Below are 17,568 nucleotides of genomic sequence, written 5' to 3'. Positions count from 1 at the left end.
GAGATTCCCCCTCCTGCTGGGAGAGAGGACCGTTGGGTTCTTTTTGGAATCTTTCTTTCTCTCTCTCTCTCTCTTTTTCTTTCTTTCTTTCTTTCTTTCTTTCTTTCTTTCTTTCTTTCTTTCTTTCTTTCTCTCTCTTTCTTTCTCTCTCTGTCTCTCTCTCCTCTCTCCCTTCCTTCCATCCTTCCTTCCTTCCTTCCTTCCTTCCTTTCTTTCTTTCTTTCTTTCTTTCTTTCTTTCTTTCTTTCTTTCTTTCTTTCTTTCTTTCTTTCTTTCTTTCTTTTATAGAGGTGTTTTTCGTGTACTGTGTATATGTGCTTGGTGCTCATGGAGGCCAGAAGAGCCATCGGATGCCCTGGAACTGGAGTTACAGACAGTTGTGAGCCACCATGTGTGTGCTGGGAATCAACCCTGGGTGCTGTTAACCACTGAGCCAACTCTCCAGCTTTGGTCATGAATTCAAAACCAACCTGGGCTACACAGTCAGCTGCTGTCTCAAGACCCTCCCCCGTTCAATAAAGGTTTCTCTGTGAGAAATGGCTTTTTTTTTCTATCAAAGGTGGCTAGCCCACCAAGAGCCAATATTCCCTGAGTTACCTACCCCACCTTGTAAAATTTTTATTCAAATCTTTTCATCTCCTTTACCTTGTAAAACTTACTACATTCCTGGAACTTAACCATTTTCCTCTTTCCAAATTAGCCAGTCCAGGGTAGACTGTGAGGCTGAACCTCAGCCATCGAGGAAGCCAAGCTCCCTCTTGCATTAAGGGAAAAAGATGGAGTCCACCTTGGCCCTCTGCACTGCTTGCCAACACGTTTGGGTTGAGGCACACTTTTTGTGATAAGAGACGGCCTTGACCGGCTCCTCTCTGTTTCACTGCACACTTGGAAGCATATTCTTTCCCAACACCCCACTAACTCGTCTAGAGTGGGCTTCTCCACCGGTTACCTCATCTCCCATGTCCCACACTGCATTTTAGTGCCATCTGCCTGTTTTAATTTGCTTTTGGCCCCTTAATCCGGGTTCGGGAATGTGCCAAGTCTCGATAATGCTATTTAACTGAATGCAAACATTGCTTATGAAGTCTTGAAACACTGTTGCTAACATTTCTGTTCCTTCTTTCTCTTACCTCTAAGTCCCAGGAGTCACCAGGAAGAATCCAGGCATGCAACATTAGGTGCTCTGTTTCGACAGGACTCTACTCCACAGAGAGGTGGGGTATGGGAGGAGGTACCGGGTCAGAGGCTCAAGAAAACCTCAATGGAACTATGTATGTCCTACGTCTCGTGCATATGAGTTCACAACGCAAGTGCATCATGAAAATGGAAATACTGACTTGTCTGGACACTGAATGGCTAAGACTAATAGAGAACTGAGTTCAGAAGGGGTCATCAGGATGCTCTGATGAAAAGCCCACGGACTACTCTGACCCCAGGTCCCTCTCCCAAGAGCCTGTGGCTCCCCGGACACCAAATTGAGTCCTCAAGCGCGTCCATCCTTGGTAGGTATGCTACCCCTGGGTTCTTTCCCTCACCATCATGACTTGAGGTTCATCCAGCCAGGCATCTCAGCTGAGCACCGTCTCCACTTCAGGCTTGCCGCCTGGCAAGACCAGGTGACTGTATGTGTGTGTTTGGTTTCAACTTTTCAGCAAGGTTTTGGGTTTTTTTGTTTGTTTGTTTTATTACAAGGCCAATATTGTAACTGTCATCTCCCATGCCTATGTTAAGATGAGGACCCAGCCTCCTCCTGGACAAAGGTGACACCCAGAGCATTCTCAGGAGAGTCCCAGGAGACCAGCCTAACCACAAGGTCCCAAACTACAAGTAGCATGAAAGCAAGACAGCTCCCCCGGATGTCACAGTGACCTGGCTTTACCCAGCTTCCCTGGACTTCAGCATCCCTCCAGCAAGAACATCCTCTTGGACCCTCTAGTTCACACTGGAAGGAAGCATGGGTTCCTTCCTGCCATTCCCCCAAGGCCTCAGGCTCTCTCTGCTCTCTCCAGGACACCATCGTTGGTGGTGCTCCACGGCTGGTCTCTCTCAGCAGGCCTCTCTCTAGGTTCCATCTTTTCCGGGCTCCTGCTTCTGGAAGCCACCACACTGCTATGCTGCTGCTGTTTCCTTGAGTGAAAAAGGACCCTCGTGGTGCTGACGCCACTCGCAAGAGAGGCCAGCTCACACCTGCTGCCCTGCCCTCCAGTTCCATGCAAACCGGACCTTTGCAAATAGTTCCGGGTGTGAGTGAAAACGAACCACCATTGTGCCCTTCCTGGCGCTAAAAGGAAAGAGGCATTCAGGCTCCCTCAAATTAAGTGTCTCCTGTGTCTCTCTTTCTCCCAAATTGTGAGGTTACACTCTTCCTTGTCCAAATTGTCCACAGCTCATCTGGGTGGTGACAGCTCTGGCTGTGATGTAAGGAAGGGACTCCATGCCACCCCTTACACACACACACACACACATACACGCACACGCGCACACACACACACACACGTAAGGAAGGGACTCCATGCCACCCCTTACACGCGCACACACACGCACACACATGCACACACACGCGCACACACACACACACACACACACATAAGGAAGGGACTCCATGCCACCCCTTACACACACACACACACACACACACACACACACACACACGGAAGGGACTCCATGCCACCCCTTACACACACACACACACACACACACACACACACACACACGCATGCACGCACGCACGCACGCACGCGCGCGCACACACACACACACATAAGGAAGGGACTCCATGCCACCCCTTACACACACACACACACACACATAAGGAAGGGACTCCATGCCACCCCTTACACGCACACACACACACACACACACACACACACGCGCGCTGCGCGCGCATGCGCGCACATACACACACACACACACACACACACACGTGTGCGCGCGCGCACGCGCGCGCGTCCCACTATGGACACCAGGACACACGGATGCTCTGAGGCTCCTCCTAACTGGTAAAGCCCGTCTTGTAACACAGCTTGTCAGGCAGTTTTCTGTGGTTAAAAAATCAAGTTCTATTTTAAGGTTTTTTGGTTTGTTTTTTTTTTTTATAAGAATGTGATTTTTTTTTCTTTCAGAGCTAAACATTTAATCACAACACAATGCCCACACATTAAAAAAAAAAAATACCTCTCTGCTTCCAACTTAAAGGACAGGAGACCACAGTGGTACTCATCGGAACCCGGGTCCCCCTGCAGCCGGCCTGGCCCACGGTGAGATGGAGAACTAGACCTGGAGGAGACAGCTGGGCATCCTCCCTGTACCCAGCCTTTTAATTTCACTGTCCCATCTCCATGACCGACAAAGCCTCCGAGCAGACGCCCGTCAGCCTTCCTCTGCTCTGGGCGCCAGGGTCCCCGATCCTCCCTGGGGCGGGCCCCCTACCTCCCCAGCTCGCTGTCCCCCGGCCCGGCCTGCCGCCGCCGCTTCACCAGCTGCTTGTCCAGCTCTCGGAGCTGCTTCAGGAAGCCCCGGTTGGGCAGGACACAGCGGTTCTTAGCCACTTGTTGGATGGCGTCCACCAAGGTCATGTTCTTGTGGATCATCAGGTAGGCCAGGACCAGGGTTGCCGACCGGCTTCGGCCCATGGCACAGTGAACCAGGATCTTACCTGCAGGTGGAGGGGGACAGGAAAGCCAGAGTGAATGGGGTGAGGCTCCTGAACCCACATTCACTCTCTCTGTGGCCCACACTTTGGGTTGGGCCACAGCTCCCCACCTGCAAAGTGGGGGCCCGGCCACTCGTCTCTCTCACGGTGGTGGGGGTGGGAAGGCGGTTTGTGTCCAATAGGCCGTCTGCTGACTGGCGTCGCTGACTGGCGAGGGATAGGGTTGGTGAACGCTACAAGCGCTGCCCGGGCGGAGGAGACGGCACCAAGCCTCCTGGAAGCTTTTGTCTGTTTGAATGTTTAGTCAGTCGTGTTTAGCAGGGTTCAAATGTCAGAGCGTACCCCAGGAGACTGATGAGAGACCCCCCCCCCACAGGGTTCCTTGACTCTCCGGAGCAACAGGTACCCCCTTTCCCCTATCTGTTCTTCTAGAGAAAACTCTGCCTCGAAGAGCCGACCCCCTCCCTCACTCTTCCTTCTTGACTCCCAAACCCACAAGCTTTAGATTCTCCCCGCCCATCCCTCCTTCCCTCCCTCCCTTCTCGACTCTTCTACTGTGGGTAGAAATCAGGGCTTTATGCCTCCCAGACAAGCACTGAACTACGCTCCAGACTTTCAAAGACCTTTTCTCTAGCTTGCTTATTTCGTTTAACAGTTTACATTGGAGATCTCTATAAATCAGTAGATGAATAGCGCTCTCTCTCTCTCTCTCTCTCTCTCTCTCTCTCTCTCTCTCTCTCTCTCTTAACCCTCCCTGTCCACCCAGCTGTCACCATGCTGGGAAGAAAACCCAAGACCTTACCCATGATACACACGCTCAAGCTACATCCCCAGCAAAAATTGTTTCCAAAGCATGTGCCTTCTTTCTTTTTTTGATGCTAGGCATCACATACGGGGCCTTGCATGTGCTCAGCACCCATCATTCTACTGAGCTAGACCCCTCCCTGGTCCTTGCAAGCTACTATTTTAACTTTTTTTTTTTTTTTTTTTGGACAGGGTTTCCCTGTGTAACCCAGGATGGTTTCAAACTCAATATTCTCCTGCCCCAGTCCCTCAAGTGCGGGAATTAAACAATTTAAATAGAGTGCACTCCACACCTAGGATGGCCCTAGGATGACCCTGGAATGGCCGTCCTGTCTTCGGACTGGCAGTGCAGGACAAAGGTGTGCCTGCCTTCTGCACCTATGGGACACGGCTGGCTTTGACTATGAATGTGCCAGAGCTGGAACAGCACCTAAAATCCTTTGGGAGGTCTGGAGTAAGGACACATGACTTACAGACATGAGACCCAGGCTCCCTTCTGCTTACTAACTGCCAACTGGGTGACAAATGACAGAACCACTCAGCCTCGTAAGCCTTAATTTCCTTGACTGTCAAGTGGAGGGGCAGAATCAGATGAGCAGTGAGTAAAATCGATTCAGGAAAGAGGCACATGGCCCACCGGGCTTTTAAACAGTGAACGTCGTTTGGGGTTTTTTTGTTTGTTTGGTTGGTTGGTTTGGGTTTTTTGAGACAGGGTTTCTCTGTGTAACAGCTCTGGCTGTCCTGGAATTCGATCGTAGACCAGGCTGGTCTTGAACTCACAGAGACCCTCCTGCACCTGCTGTCTTCCTCCAGAGTGCTGGGATTGAAGGCATGAGCTACCTCCGCCCGGCTAAACAGTGAAAGTAGTTTCACTGTACCATCCCCCAAACTAACATTAACGAAGACCTGTCTCCACACTAGTTCTGGAGGGTTTTGTGGTGTGGTTTGGTGTGGTTTTAGACGGGCCTTATGTATCCCAGGCTGGCCTTGAATCCACCATGTACCTCAGGATATTTTTCAACCACCTGGTCCTCCTGCCTCCACCTCCAGGGTTCAGAAGTTACAGGCCTGCATCATCATACCCTGCTAATAGCACCTGTCTACATTGACTGTGTTAACACATGTGCCGGCTTTGTCCTCGTGACACTCACGAAGGCAATGGTGCCTTAGTGTGAATGATGTCCCAGACAAAAACTATGCCAATCATCACTGCTCTCTCCACCACGCCACACCGGGGAGGGGGCAGGCAACTCCCTGAGAATTGCCTCCCTCGATGCAACAGTGAAAGTGAAGTCTTGTCCAATTTCAGCCCCGGGGTACACTTCTTAATGTTCTATGAGACATGCATGCACACAAAGCATGCTAAATGCAAACGACAAACATTGGCTTGCTCGAGGAAAAGCAAGGTGATGCACGCCTTTAATCCCAGCACCCGGGAGGCAGAGCCAGGCAGATCTCTGTGAGTTGGAGGCCAGCCTGGTCTACAAAGCGAGATCCAGGACAGGCTCCAAAACTACACAGAGAAACCCTGTCTCGGGGGAAAAAAAAAAAAGTGAATGTGTGAGGCCCAGTTGTGGTAGTCATATGCCTGTGGTGGCCCAGCACTCAGAAGGCAGAGACAGAGAGACTACTGTGAATCTGAGGACAGCTTGGTCTACGTAGTTATCCAGGCCACTTAAGCCTACCCATCTGGAAATTAAAAAAAAAGTAAACCAAGGCAGTCTGTCATTTCAAAGAAAATGTGATGCGTGTGTTGTCGGAGATAAAAACGCAAGCTTTCAGGCAGGAGTTAGAATTCTAAATCTCTGTCTGCACCACGATGCAGTTTCCTAATACCTCAAGAGTCTCCCATTCGGATGGATGTTGTGGGGCAGGCATGGTGTTGCCTACCTCTAATGCCAGCACTCGGGAGGCAGAGGCAGAAGGGTTACTGTGAGTTCAAGGCCAACCTGGGCTACCTAGTGAGCTAGCTCCAGGTCAGCCAAACTATATAGTGACCCTTTCTCCATAACCGACCAAACAGGCCAATAAAAAAGAGCAACAAAAAAAGATGGCGCTGGTGAGGTGGGCAAACTTGGATCAACGATGTACAGTGGAAGGCAGGGCGTTTGAAAGGCCCAAGGAATTCGGTGAACCACAATTTTCAAATGGCAAGCATAAGAACTTGTGACCGGCAGAACTACAGAATCGTGGCAAAGGAGCCATTCAAAGTGCGAGGCTCCTGATGGGTTTGTTTTTGTTTCTAAGACAGGGTTTCATGGGCTCCAGACTGGCCTTGAACTCCCTACCTAGCTGAGAGTGGCCTTGAACTTCTTTTGTTGTTGTGGCTTTTGGTTTTTGGAGACATGGTTTCTCCGTGTAGTTTTGGTGCCTGTCCTGGATCTTGCTCTGCAGACCAGGCTGGCCTCCAACTCACAGAGATCTGCCTGGCTGAGTGCTGGGACTAAAGGCGTGCGCCACCGCCCCGGGCTGGCCTTGAACTTCTAATCCTCCTGCTTCTTCCGCCTTCAGTGCTGGGATTTACAAGTATGAGCTACAATGCTCAATTTATGGGTGCCAGAGATCCCCCAATCCATACATTTTATTATTGAATATTTGAAATTTCTCAGTTCTTATTTTCAATGGAGTGAGCTTTGATAGATATTACCTATAAACAGAAAGTGAACTCTCCACTGACTTTTAAGAGTATAAAATGTTCTGAAACCTAAAACTCTGAGACCCAGTGGTCTCCACGCTGTTCAGGCCAGTATCACCCATATCCACAGCCACGATGCACAAGCGGCCCGGTCCCTCGGGTCTCCACTTGGCGGCGCTCTAGAGCCCACCCGGTACACCCACTGGCCCGGTCTCATTTCAGCTTTGACTTCAACCTCCTTATCATTGTGCCTGCTTCGCAGATGGAGAACACGTTCAGGAAGTGAAATGTCTCTCCAGATGTCACCCACAAGGCTGACGCCACAAGAAGCTGCTTAATGCGAAATGTGTTCGAGGCCCTCAGTGTGTGCCACTGTGCTCTGAGGTTTGGCCCTTTGTTCTCCCTCAGTGGTGGGATACTCTGCTGAGGTTCAACTGGTTGGGGTGTCTGGAGCTGCGTGACCACAGTGCTGTGTGTCTTCCTGCCTCTCGGCCTGGAGAGATGAAACAGGAAGTTACCTGTGGACGGTTTCTGTGTGGGCGTGGCTCTCTGTCCCTTTTAGCCCTCCCTTCCTCATGGGACCCAGCCCAGGACGACGACAAAGTCCAGAAGCCAGGACAACGTAAGAAACACAAGAACCTCCGCACAGTAGGCGCCCCGGTTTTCCTGTTCCACTCCACTGGGATAGGAAGACCTGTGACCAGTTGCAAGGACCGCAGGGGGCCTGGCACAGAAGTGTCCTCCAATTCATCACAACCAGTGCCTCTCTCTGTCTACCCGAGCCAGCGAGGAGGGCGGGAAGCTGCCCCCTTTGCGGCTCTGCCGTGTAGAGGGCACTGGTCCACACTCTCATCCAAGCCCGTGAACATCCAAGCCCATGACCATCCACCTCTGCTAGATGGAACAATCCAGGCTCCCTGGCTCCCGGCCAGCTAGCTCTGCTGATAGCTAGTGTGTTTCTTCCTCTCCTGTCATAACTAAACATGTGCAGCAGATGAAAGCTTTTTGAGGGGCTTGAAGTCTGTAGAGCGAAGACAGAGAGGAAACAGGGAAGGAAGGTGAAGAGGTGGAGTGGAAAAAAAATTGGGGGGGAGGGTGCGGTTGGGAAGGAATGAAGGGGTGCTCAGCTCTGGCTGGGGCTCTTGGAACCAAATGTGGTTCTCATTAGTGCCGTCAGCCCGGAAAGGGAGGCCAACTTCCCCAGGGTAAGACCAGGTTGTTCTCTGGAGGTCTCAGGTGCCCCGGGGCCCCACCACTTTCCTGTCCCCGGCCCCTCAGGGTCCTGTACCCCCTTGGCACTGGGGCTCTGCCAAGTACCACCATTGAGGCCCCAGTTTGGTGGAGGAAAACTGAGGCAGCGAGGGAGGCCTGTTCCCAGTCCTTGCCTGAACTTCAAGAAACCAGGAGGCTCTATGACTGTGACTCTGGCCCCAAGCAGGGTCCCGAGGCAGGGAGCGCTGCTGGTACCGATGTTTTCTAGTTCAATCCAAAGCTGACTCCTAGGTGACCTGGCTTGCTCTGGGTATTCTGGGTACTGGATGGGTCGTTCATTTTGTTTATGTGCTTTTGAGATGGGGTCCTGCTACATCACTGACACCTGGCCGTGGGCTCTCAGTCTTCCTACCTCAGCTCCCTCGGAGTGCTAGAGTCACAAGTGTGCACCAATATGCCTAGCGGCCCCGCACTTCACGTGTTTCGTTACGGTCAATTCTCACAACTGCCCAGTGGCTTCAACCAAATTACCATTGCCATGCTACGCATGAGGTCACTGAAGGGTGTGCAGAGAAGTGGCTTGTCCCGGTCACAGCCACGCTCCAAGCCACAGTAGGGACACCAGAGCTGCTGCCAGCGTGTGCGCACCGGATAAAAGTTTTGCCAATAATATGTACCTCAGCTACATGCAATGTGTGCTATCATCCTCTACTCTTTCTCATCTATCCAATTTAAAAGGAAAGAAACAAGGGCACATCCATTATGTTGATTTTATGACCCACGGATAGGTCGCAACCTATGTCTGAAAAATGCTGGCTTCGACCAAATCTTTGCCAGAAGAGGAAATGCTATAATTATGAGGAGAAACTCTAAATTCGGAATTTCTAATGTATCTAGCTCATACCTATAAGGCTGGGCCGTCAAGATTCTCATGAATTCAAGATTTGAGGCCAGCTTGGTTTACAGAGTAAAACCTTATCTCAAGAAGAAAAAAAAAATCCCTGCCACATCCAATTGCTTGTTTTCAGTGGTGACCAAAAGGTGAGCTTCTGTCACTGAAATCAGGTGTGTCAGGAGCCAATGGTTCCCTGGGTAAACTGCTTACTGGGTTAAGTGGATGACCTGAGTGCTGTCCCCAGAACCCACTGGGTAGAAGGAGAGAAGCATCTCCTGCAAGCTGTCCTCTGACCTCTGCAGATGTGCACCCCTGTGCACACATCACCGACACACAATGATGAGTGACGATGATGATGATGATGATGATGATGATGATGATGATGATGAAATGTTTAGGAGCACACAACTGCCAAGCCTGTGACCCACAAGCCCTACCTGCTATCCAGGCCTAATGTGCACCCTCATCAGCACCCCCTTCTTTGGTTTTAGGGTCTGCCCTTGCTTGCTCCTCCCTCACTGCCTTGGAAGCTGCCATCCTCAGTGACCTGTACAGGGAGAAAGACTTCCTGCTCCATCCAAGACAGATGTGGGGATGTAGCGATCCTCAGAGAATGAGGACAAGGTATGAGTCCAGCAGAAAGGAAGGGGACCATAGTCTAACACTTGGGGACCATCTGGACATCTCCTGCTAGAAAGATGACTTCATCTCTATAATCATACCCACTTGGTCTGTAGTATGCGCACACGCATGCGTGCGAATGGAGACCAAAGGTTTGCCTCAGATGTTGTTCCTCAGGCACTGGCCACCTTATTTTTTGTGACAAGGTCTCTCACTGGCTTGGACCTTGCCCCATAGGCTAGGCTGGCTACAGACCCCAGGGATTAGCCTGTCTCCACGTCCCCAGCTCTGATATTGCAAGGGCCCATCAGCACATCTGGTTTTTTGCTTGTTTGCTTATTTGTGTTTTCACATGGGGTCTCGCATGAACCGAGAGCCTCGTGCTTTTGTTGACGCACACTCCACCAGCTGAGCTCTCTTCCCGGCCCGGGCTTTATTTTTCAACTCTTTATTACAGGGTTTTGCAATGCAACACTGGCTGGCCTGGAACTTGCTGTGTGGACCAGGCTGACCGCAAACTCACAGAGCTCCATCTGCCTCTGCCTCCTGAGTGCTGGGATTTCCTCCCCCCACACAGACCCGAGGATGTTGGGGATTCACCCCCAAGTCTAAGAAAATGGTGTCCTACCCAGCAACATCTGCAGTCCCTGTCATAGAATCTGTGATGGCTTCGGAAGTAGGCTGTGGCCTGTTTAAGACTGAGAGTGAGTGATGGGCCAGCTGTGATGCCGAAACCCGATCTTCGGAGCAGGTGATATCTGGCCTTTCTTAGGAGATTTCCTCAAACTAGATGCTTCAGAGTGCCTCATGAGCATCCACACCAGGCTCCGTGGTAATGTCTTGTCAGTCCGTCCGTCCGTCCCCCCCCCCCCAGGGAAGCAGGATGAGTTCATGTGTGTCAAATCCTATAGCCAGCTGGCTTACCTCCATGTCTGTGGCATCTCTTCAATAACACAGTCACCAAAGAGATACTCAATTAAGGACAAGAGTCTTCTGTGGGGCCGGGTTGAGGGAAGGGCTCCTTCCTGCTAAGTGGGTGTCGCCTCTGATGAGTTCTGTGACCCTGGGCACAGCACCTGGTTTCTCAGGGTCTGCTTTCTCAGCTACCAGGCAGGACAGTGGACTGAGTTACCGCTCCCATCTCTCCACCATGATGCAGGCTTCCTAGTTCTTTTGGAAGGTCCCATTGGCATAGAGTGGGGATAGGAATGGACCCCAGAGGCCGGTGACGGGCTGTGGGTATAGCTTCACACCACTGCAAAAGACGATGTTCAAAAAGAAACCAGGTACAGCCGGGGTTGGTGGCGCATGCCAGAAGGATTTGCTGAAGGAAGTGGAGGTGGGAGGATCACAGGTTCGAGTCCAGCTTGAGGACTACACATGTTTGCCAGGTGGTGGCGCACACCTTTGATCCCAGCACTCAGGAGGCAGAGCCAGGCAGATCTCTGTGAGTTCAAGGCCAGCCTGATCTACAGAGCGAGATCCAAGACAGGTGCCAAAACTACATGGAAAAACTCTGTCTTGAGAAACCAAAAAGAAAAGAAAAGAAACCAGGTACAGTGGTATAAGCCTGTAAGCCCAAGCTGAGGCAGGAGGATCCTAAATTCCAGGATAGCCTGGGCTATGTAACAAGACTCTGTGTCCAACAAACAAAATAACACATGAAAAAGCAAAAGGGAAACCACACAGCAGATGGAGGGCCCTGGGTTCAATCCCTAGCGTTACAAAAAATAAGATCAAATTAACAAAATAACAGAAGTGTGAACATAACTGGCAGTGTGTGTGTGGGGGGGGGTAATAGCTGGTGTGTCTGTGGCTGAGACTTGCCAACAGAGGGCAAGAAAGGCAAGAGGGAGAAAAAGAAAGGACTGTCCATCAACACCTCTTACATCAGGAGCATAATAGGAAACATGCGACCAGGTCTGGCTGGGAAATGCCACCACTGTGTCCCCTTGTTTTCCAGTGCATGACTGGACACGATCAGGCCACCCCCTGCATGTGGCAGGCAGGCCAGACACCTGCCATCCACTTCTCCTACAGTCTGTGGCAATGCTGGAGCTGAGCTAACCAGCATTCTCTTTTGTTACTGGACCACTGGGGACACGGACGACAAGCGGATGATCGAGGGACTTTTGTTCACCTTCTGCCGGCACCTAAAATGTGAGCGGCGCGAAGTAAAATCCAGATCGGAGGTTTTCCCCGGAAAGTCAGAAGTTCTGCCACACTGGCGTCGAGTCTCACAAGAAACACAGGTTGGGGCTGAACAGCAGCTGCCCCTTCAAAGATGACACCCCATACCTCCACCCCCTGCCCACAGACAGCTGGCGTCGGCGCCGCCGTACACTCATAGGACGCTTGGTTGTGAAGGGGTTGGCATTTCAGGCCCTGGCTTGAGAAAGTCTTTAGACGAGCACAATTCAAAGGTCATTAAGAATGGAGCCCGACCTCCCACCCCCAGAGGGGTCATCTGCCCTCTAACCCCAGCTTGTTTATCACCACACCTCACCCATCCGTTTCCTGTGCACCCTCTGACGTCTGTATACGCTCTTTCCTCTTGACCCGCCCTTTACGGGGTGCACCGGGTCTAACACCAGGGGGATGCTTTCCGGCTGATGTTGTGATCCGCCCAGCAGCCCTTGAAACATCTCGCTCCAGAGCCCAAATCTTTTCCCGATTTGGCAGTGAGGGCAGCTTCTCAAACCGTGTGCTGGGATCCTAAAACAAGCTTTCATGTGAGTGTATCATACAAGTTCAAAGTCGGAATGCCTTTTTTCTCTCTCTCTCTCTCTCTTTTCTTCTTAGGATCGGAAACTTTACGATGATGAGGTGCACATGCTGGCGTGGTTACACGCTTCGCGGTGCGCGGCCTCTCTCTGTCAAGTGCCTCCTGCGCCTCCTGCGCTCCAGGTTCGATGCCAAGAGCTTTATGGATTCCGCCGCTGCTGCTCTTCATTATAGCTGCTCGAGGTAAATGTTTTCATCACTGGAGGAATCACATCATTACTGAGTTTTGTGATGAGAAGCTGAACCCGGCCCTGTCTTCTCCCAGGTCTGCCAGGCCCCTTCCATTAAGAGGGAGTTCTAAGACATAAAAATGGCAGCCGAGCACATGAAACAGATACTGGAGGACTGGGTTGCTGTACAGCGTCGCCCGCCCCCCACAACACACCACCACCAATATGTTTTCAGTTAACTTCAAATACCACGAGGTGAATTTTACCTCGTGGTGGTGAATGAAGAGTCCAGTTGCTTTTGTGACCCTGTGCGGAAACTCAGAATGGACCGAATACAAAAGACATCCGTAAATAGAATCCTAAAAGGACAGGTCAGAAATGATACATCCCTCTAATTTAAGCACTTTGACCCTGTGGGTGTTTTTCAATGCATAGTGTCTTCCGATCCAAAATGATGACAAATTCTGCGGATGGCCGTGGCTGGCCGTGGAGCCAAGGGTGCTGTCAAGGTCCCCTGTCTGGCAGACTTGGTCTAGGCCTAGACCCAGGTTGCAAGTTCCTGAAGGAGGTCAGTCGGTCAGTGAGCCTTGTACTCCCAACCTCTTCTGGCAAGAAAGGCTTCTTTTCAGTAACTGGATACCCTGAGTTATGTGATGACTCCCTTAGGGGGGTGACACATGAGGCTGAAGTCAGAGCGCCGACTAGGGAGGTGATGTCCCTTTGGCCTCTGCGGAATGTGCTGAAGGGCACCCGGAGGCAGTAACTGCGTATTGTCTTACCCGTGGGGCAAACCCAGACTGCGCCCTGCTCTCCAAAATAGACAGTGTAGCTTTCCTGCGTTTGAGCAGCCAAAACTGCATTTAAAGGGCAAGGACTAGTCTTTGACTTTAGAAGATGGGTCAGTGACATTGGGAAATGAGGACACCGTGGGTGCAACGCCCAGATCCTCTACTGTAGTTTATACAGGGCCCTCAACTTTCAAAAGGTGTATGTCTTAGGGGGCAGTCCGTTCATGGGTGCGCAAGCAAGCCAGCTCCTTCAAAGTTTTCTGGCATTGAAGCCTTTGGCTCTAGTCAAGTTTGGGCCCAGGCACCATTAGCCTTTTGCCTGCAGTTCTCAGCATTGAGGACTCCTAGACCACCCAGGCCTTTTCAAGGATGGCCGTTCCTTCGACGACAAAGACTCTGACCAAAAGCCCTGCCGTGTGAACCTCCGCCTTTCCCTTTCCCCACAGTGGCTATCAAGCCCAGAACCCCACAAGCAACATCAGTAGTGGGGCGGTTAGCACAGCCAATCCCTGGCGACAGTGCCCTGCACCCCAAGGCACCAGTTTTGAGAAACACGCCCTGGGGAAAGGATCGGGCTGGCTGGAGGGAGGCTTCTTCCTGGGGCGAGGCCTACGTAGAGGGACAGGGCCTTTCCGGGGAGTTGGGGGTGCTGGGTGCGAGCATGCCTTGGCAGAGCGGGGGCGGGGTCTCGGCTTTGGGGCGTGCTCTATGCCTGGGGGCGTGGCCTCCGCGAGGGGCGGGGCTTGTCCGGGCAGGGAGGAGAGTGTCTCTTACTTACTGTGGTCGTCTCGGAGAGCGGAGTCGATGAAGGCGGCAGCCGAGTCGAAGAAGACGCTGAGGTCGAAGGTGGGCACGTCGTCGGCCTCGACGCCGTGGTACTCGATGGCCATGTCGCGGTAGTAGTCTGGCCCGGTGTCCACATTCCAGCGGCCGTGCGCGGCGTTCAGCACGTGCGTGAAGCCGGCCTTCTGCAGCCCGTAGCGGTCCAGCGCTGTGGCCCTGGGGCAGGGAGAAGGGGCAGTCGGTGGACGCCGTGTGCTTCGGGGGGTGCACGGCTTTCTTCGCAGGGCCCTGGGCCTTCCCAGTGCAAGGCGATTACAAGCAAAGACCCAAAGCGCCTCTCTTCCTGAGCCCCAGGCCGCTGGGCATAGTTTGGTTTTTCCAAGTATTGAGAAAGCAATCCCCAGGAGTAGGCGCGGGCTGGGCATTTGCCCTTTCTTTCAATTTGGATCATTCACCTAATCCTGCAGGTCCTGGGGCTGGACCTGCCAGATCTCCCCAGAGGCAACTGAATTAATCTCTTCGTCCGGGTCTGCTTCACAGAGCCCCAGGAGACCCTTTAAAAGAGGCGTCTACTCTGAAGGCTCCAAACGTTTATGGGTTTGGAGGTCATAGCTGGGAAAAACGGCTTCAAGCCGATGGTTCTGTGGGATTTCGTTGGGGTTGGATAAAATTCTTGAATAGATGCTGGCATGGTGGAGGACACTATGGATAGGGACTTAATGCTTTGTTGAACCCTTTGCCTAGCTGGGCTTGCCTTGTTCCAAAGGACCTAGTTTCTCCAGGTCCGAGTCTTGGTTTTCAGCAGAAGAATTTCTAGGAACAAAAATAAGGTTGCTTTGAGGTAGTTAAACAGAGCTAGACAAAAAGGCCATTGACTAGAGTATCAGAGCAAGCAATTATTCCTAGTGGCAGTGTTTGGGGAGGGGGTCCAGGGGGACGTACTACTGTTGTTCATTTGTTATTTGCTACTCCTGCTAGAATGGGAGTTTCCCAGGAGACCTTGGCTTGATCAACCTGTTCCCTTCGGTACCATCAGCACACCAAAGAATCTCCATCATTACTTGGGGATAAATGATTGACTACAGAAGTCGCGAAGGTTTCCTTCATCACCCTCAGCCTCCACACCTTAGGTTGTGGTTAATTCCTTGACATGGCCTGCCTCGCCTCCCTCTTCCTCTCCACATTAATTGTTGACCCTTATAGTAAATAACAAATGAACAACAGGAGCTGTAGAGACACATGACACGATTCAGCATGGCCATGAGACTACATTTGGAAGGGTGCTTGGCAGACCTCTGTGGGTAGGTGGCATTGGAGTGAGGCCCGAAACAGACTCGGGCAACGATGTTTCATCCAGGCTGAAGGAATGCGGAGTAAGAATGGGAAGGAATGAGTGGGCAGGGTGGGGGCGGGGTGGGCCCTGGGCCACAGAGAAGAGGGGTCTGGATATTACTCTGGCCACAGATGGTTTAAGAAAGGGGTGAGCCTTGTTTAAAAGATCAGAATAGTTGATGTGTCGAGATGGATTGGAGGGGGATGAAAAGCGGAAGCAAGAAAGGTCTGCTGTTGTATGAGCAAGAGAGGAAGGAAGCTTGGCCTGCGCTGATGTCTCAGCAGTGTGGGAATGGGGAGAGGAGGGGGGGGGACCAGAGTGTGTGATGTGGGAGGGGAGGGGGGGAGAGGACCAGAGTGTATGATGTGGGAGGGGAGGGGGGGACCAGAGTGTATGATGGGGGAGGGGAGGGGGGACCAGAGTGTATGATGGGGGAGGGGAGGGGAGGAGAGGACCAGAGTGTATGATGGGGGAGAGGAGAGGAGGGGGGAACCAGAGTGTGTGATGGAGGAGGGGAGGGGGGACCAGAGTGTATGATGGAGGAGAGGAGGAGGGGACCAGAGTGTGTGATGTGGGAGGGGAGGGGGGACCAGAGTGTGTGATGTGGGAGGGGAGGGGGGACCAGAGTGTATGATGGGGGAGGGGAGGGGGGACCAGAGTGTATGATGGGGGAGGGGAGGGGAGGGAGGACCAGAGTGTATGATGGGGGAGGGGAGAGGAGACCAGAGTGTATGATGGAGGGGAGGGGGGACCAGAGTGTATGATGGGGGAGGGGAGGGGGGGACCAGAGTATATGATGGGGGAGGGGAGGGGGGGACCAGAGTGTGTGATGGGGGAGAGGAGGGGGGACCAGAGTGTATGATGGGGGAGAGGGGAGGGGGGACCAGAGTGTGTGATGTGGGAGGGGAGGGGGGACCAGAGTGTATGATGGGGGAGAGGAGGGGGGACCAGAGTATATGATGGGGGAGAGGAGGGGGGGACCAGAGTGTATGATGGGGGAGAGGAGGGGGGGACCAGAGTGTGTGATGTGGGAGGGGAGGGGGGGAGAGGACCAGAGTGTATGATGGGGGAGGGGAGGGGGGGACCAGAGTGTATGATGGGGGAGGGGAGAGGAGGACCAGAGTGTATGATGGGGGAGGGGAGAGGAGGGGGGGACCAGAGTGTGTGATGGGGGAGAGGAGGAGGGGACCAGAGTGTGTGATGGGGGAGAGGAGAGGAAGGGGGGACCAGAGTGTATGATGGAGGGGAGGGGGGGACCAGAGTGTATGATGGGGGAGAGGAGGGGGGGACCAGAGTGTATGATGGAGGGGAGGGGGGGACCAGAGTGTATGATGGGGGAGAGGAGAGGAGGGGGGGACCAGAGTGTATGATGTGGGAGGGGGGGACCAGAGTGTATGATGTGGGAGAGGAGAGGAGGGGGGGACCAGAGTGTATGATGGGGGAGGGAAGGGGGGACCAGAGTGTATGATGTGGGAGAGGAGAGGAGGGGGGGACCAGAGTGTATGATGTGGGAGAGGAGAGGAGGGGGGGACCAGAGTGTATGATGTGGGAGAGGAGAGGAGGGGGGGACCAGAGTGTATGATGTGGGAGAGGAGAGGAGGGGGGGACCAGAGTGTATGATGTGGGAGGGGAGGGGGGACCAGAGTGTATGATGGAGGAGAGGAGGAGGGGACCAGAGTGTATGATGGGGGAGGGAAGGGGGGACCAGAGTGTATGATGTGGGAGAGGAGGGGGGACCAGAGTGTATGATGTGGGAGAGGAGAGGGGACCAGAGTGTATGATGGGGGAGGGAAGGGGGGACCAGAGTGTATGATGGGGGAGGGGAGGGGGGGACCAGAGTGTATGATGTGGGAGAGGAGGGGGGCACCAGAGTGTATGATGTGGGAGAGGA

The 17,568-nt window shown here is 52.8% G+C and overlaps 1 protein-coding gene across 2 annotated transcripts in view; it reads right to left on the bottom strand.

Moving 5' to 3' along the window:
* Positions 1–1,644: 1,644 nt before the first annotated feature.
* Positions 1,645–17,568, bottom strand: part of Dusp29 (dual specificity phosphatase 29) — a 47,990-nt gene continuing 32,066 nt past the window's right edge. For both annotated transcript variants that reach the window (XM_076544667.1, XM_042284646.2), the window contains exons 3-5: positions 14,340–14,560; positions 3,430–3,655; positions 1,645–2,127 (exon numbers count right to left, since the gene is read on the bottom strand). In XM_076544667.1, the coding sequence (XP_076400782.1) occupies positions 1,986–2,127; positions 3,430–3,655; positions 14,340–14,560 (589 nt within the window). In that variant the 3' untranslated portion in view covers positions 1,645–1,985. The remainder of the gene's footprint in view (positions 2,128–3,429; positions 3,656–14,339; positions 14,561–17,568) is intronic.

The sequence above is a fragment of the Peromyscus maniculatus genome, chromosome 9 (genome assembly GCF_049852395.1).
Source record: "Peromyscus maniculatus bairdii isolate BWxNUB_F1_BW_parent chromosome 9, HU_Pman_BW_mat_3.1, whole genome shotgun sequence".
NCBI classification, from domain to species: Eukaryota; Metazoa; Chordata; class Mammalia; order Rodentia; family Cricetidae; genus Peromyscus; species Peromyscus maniculatus.
The sequence above is the reverse complement of the archived record's forward strand: the minus strand, read 5'-3'. Positions and strand labels throughout refer to the sequence as shown.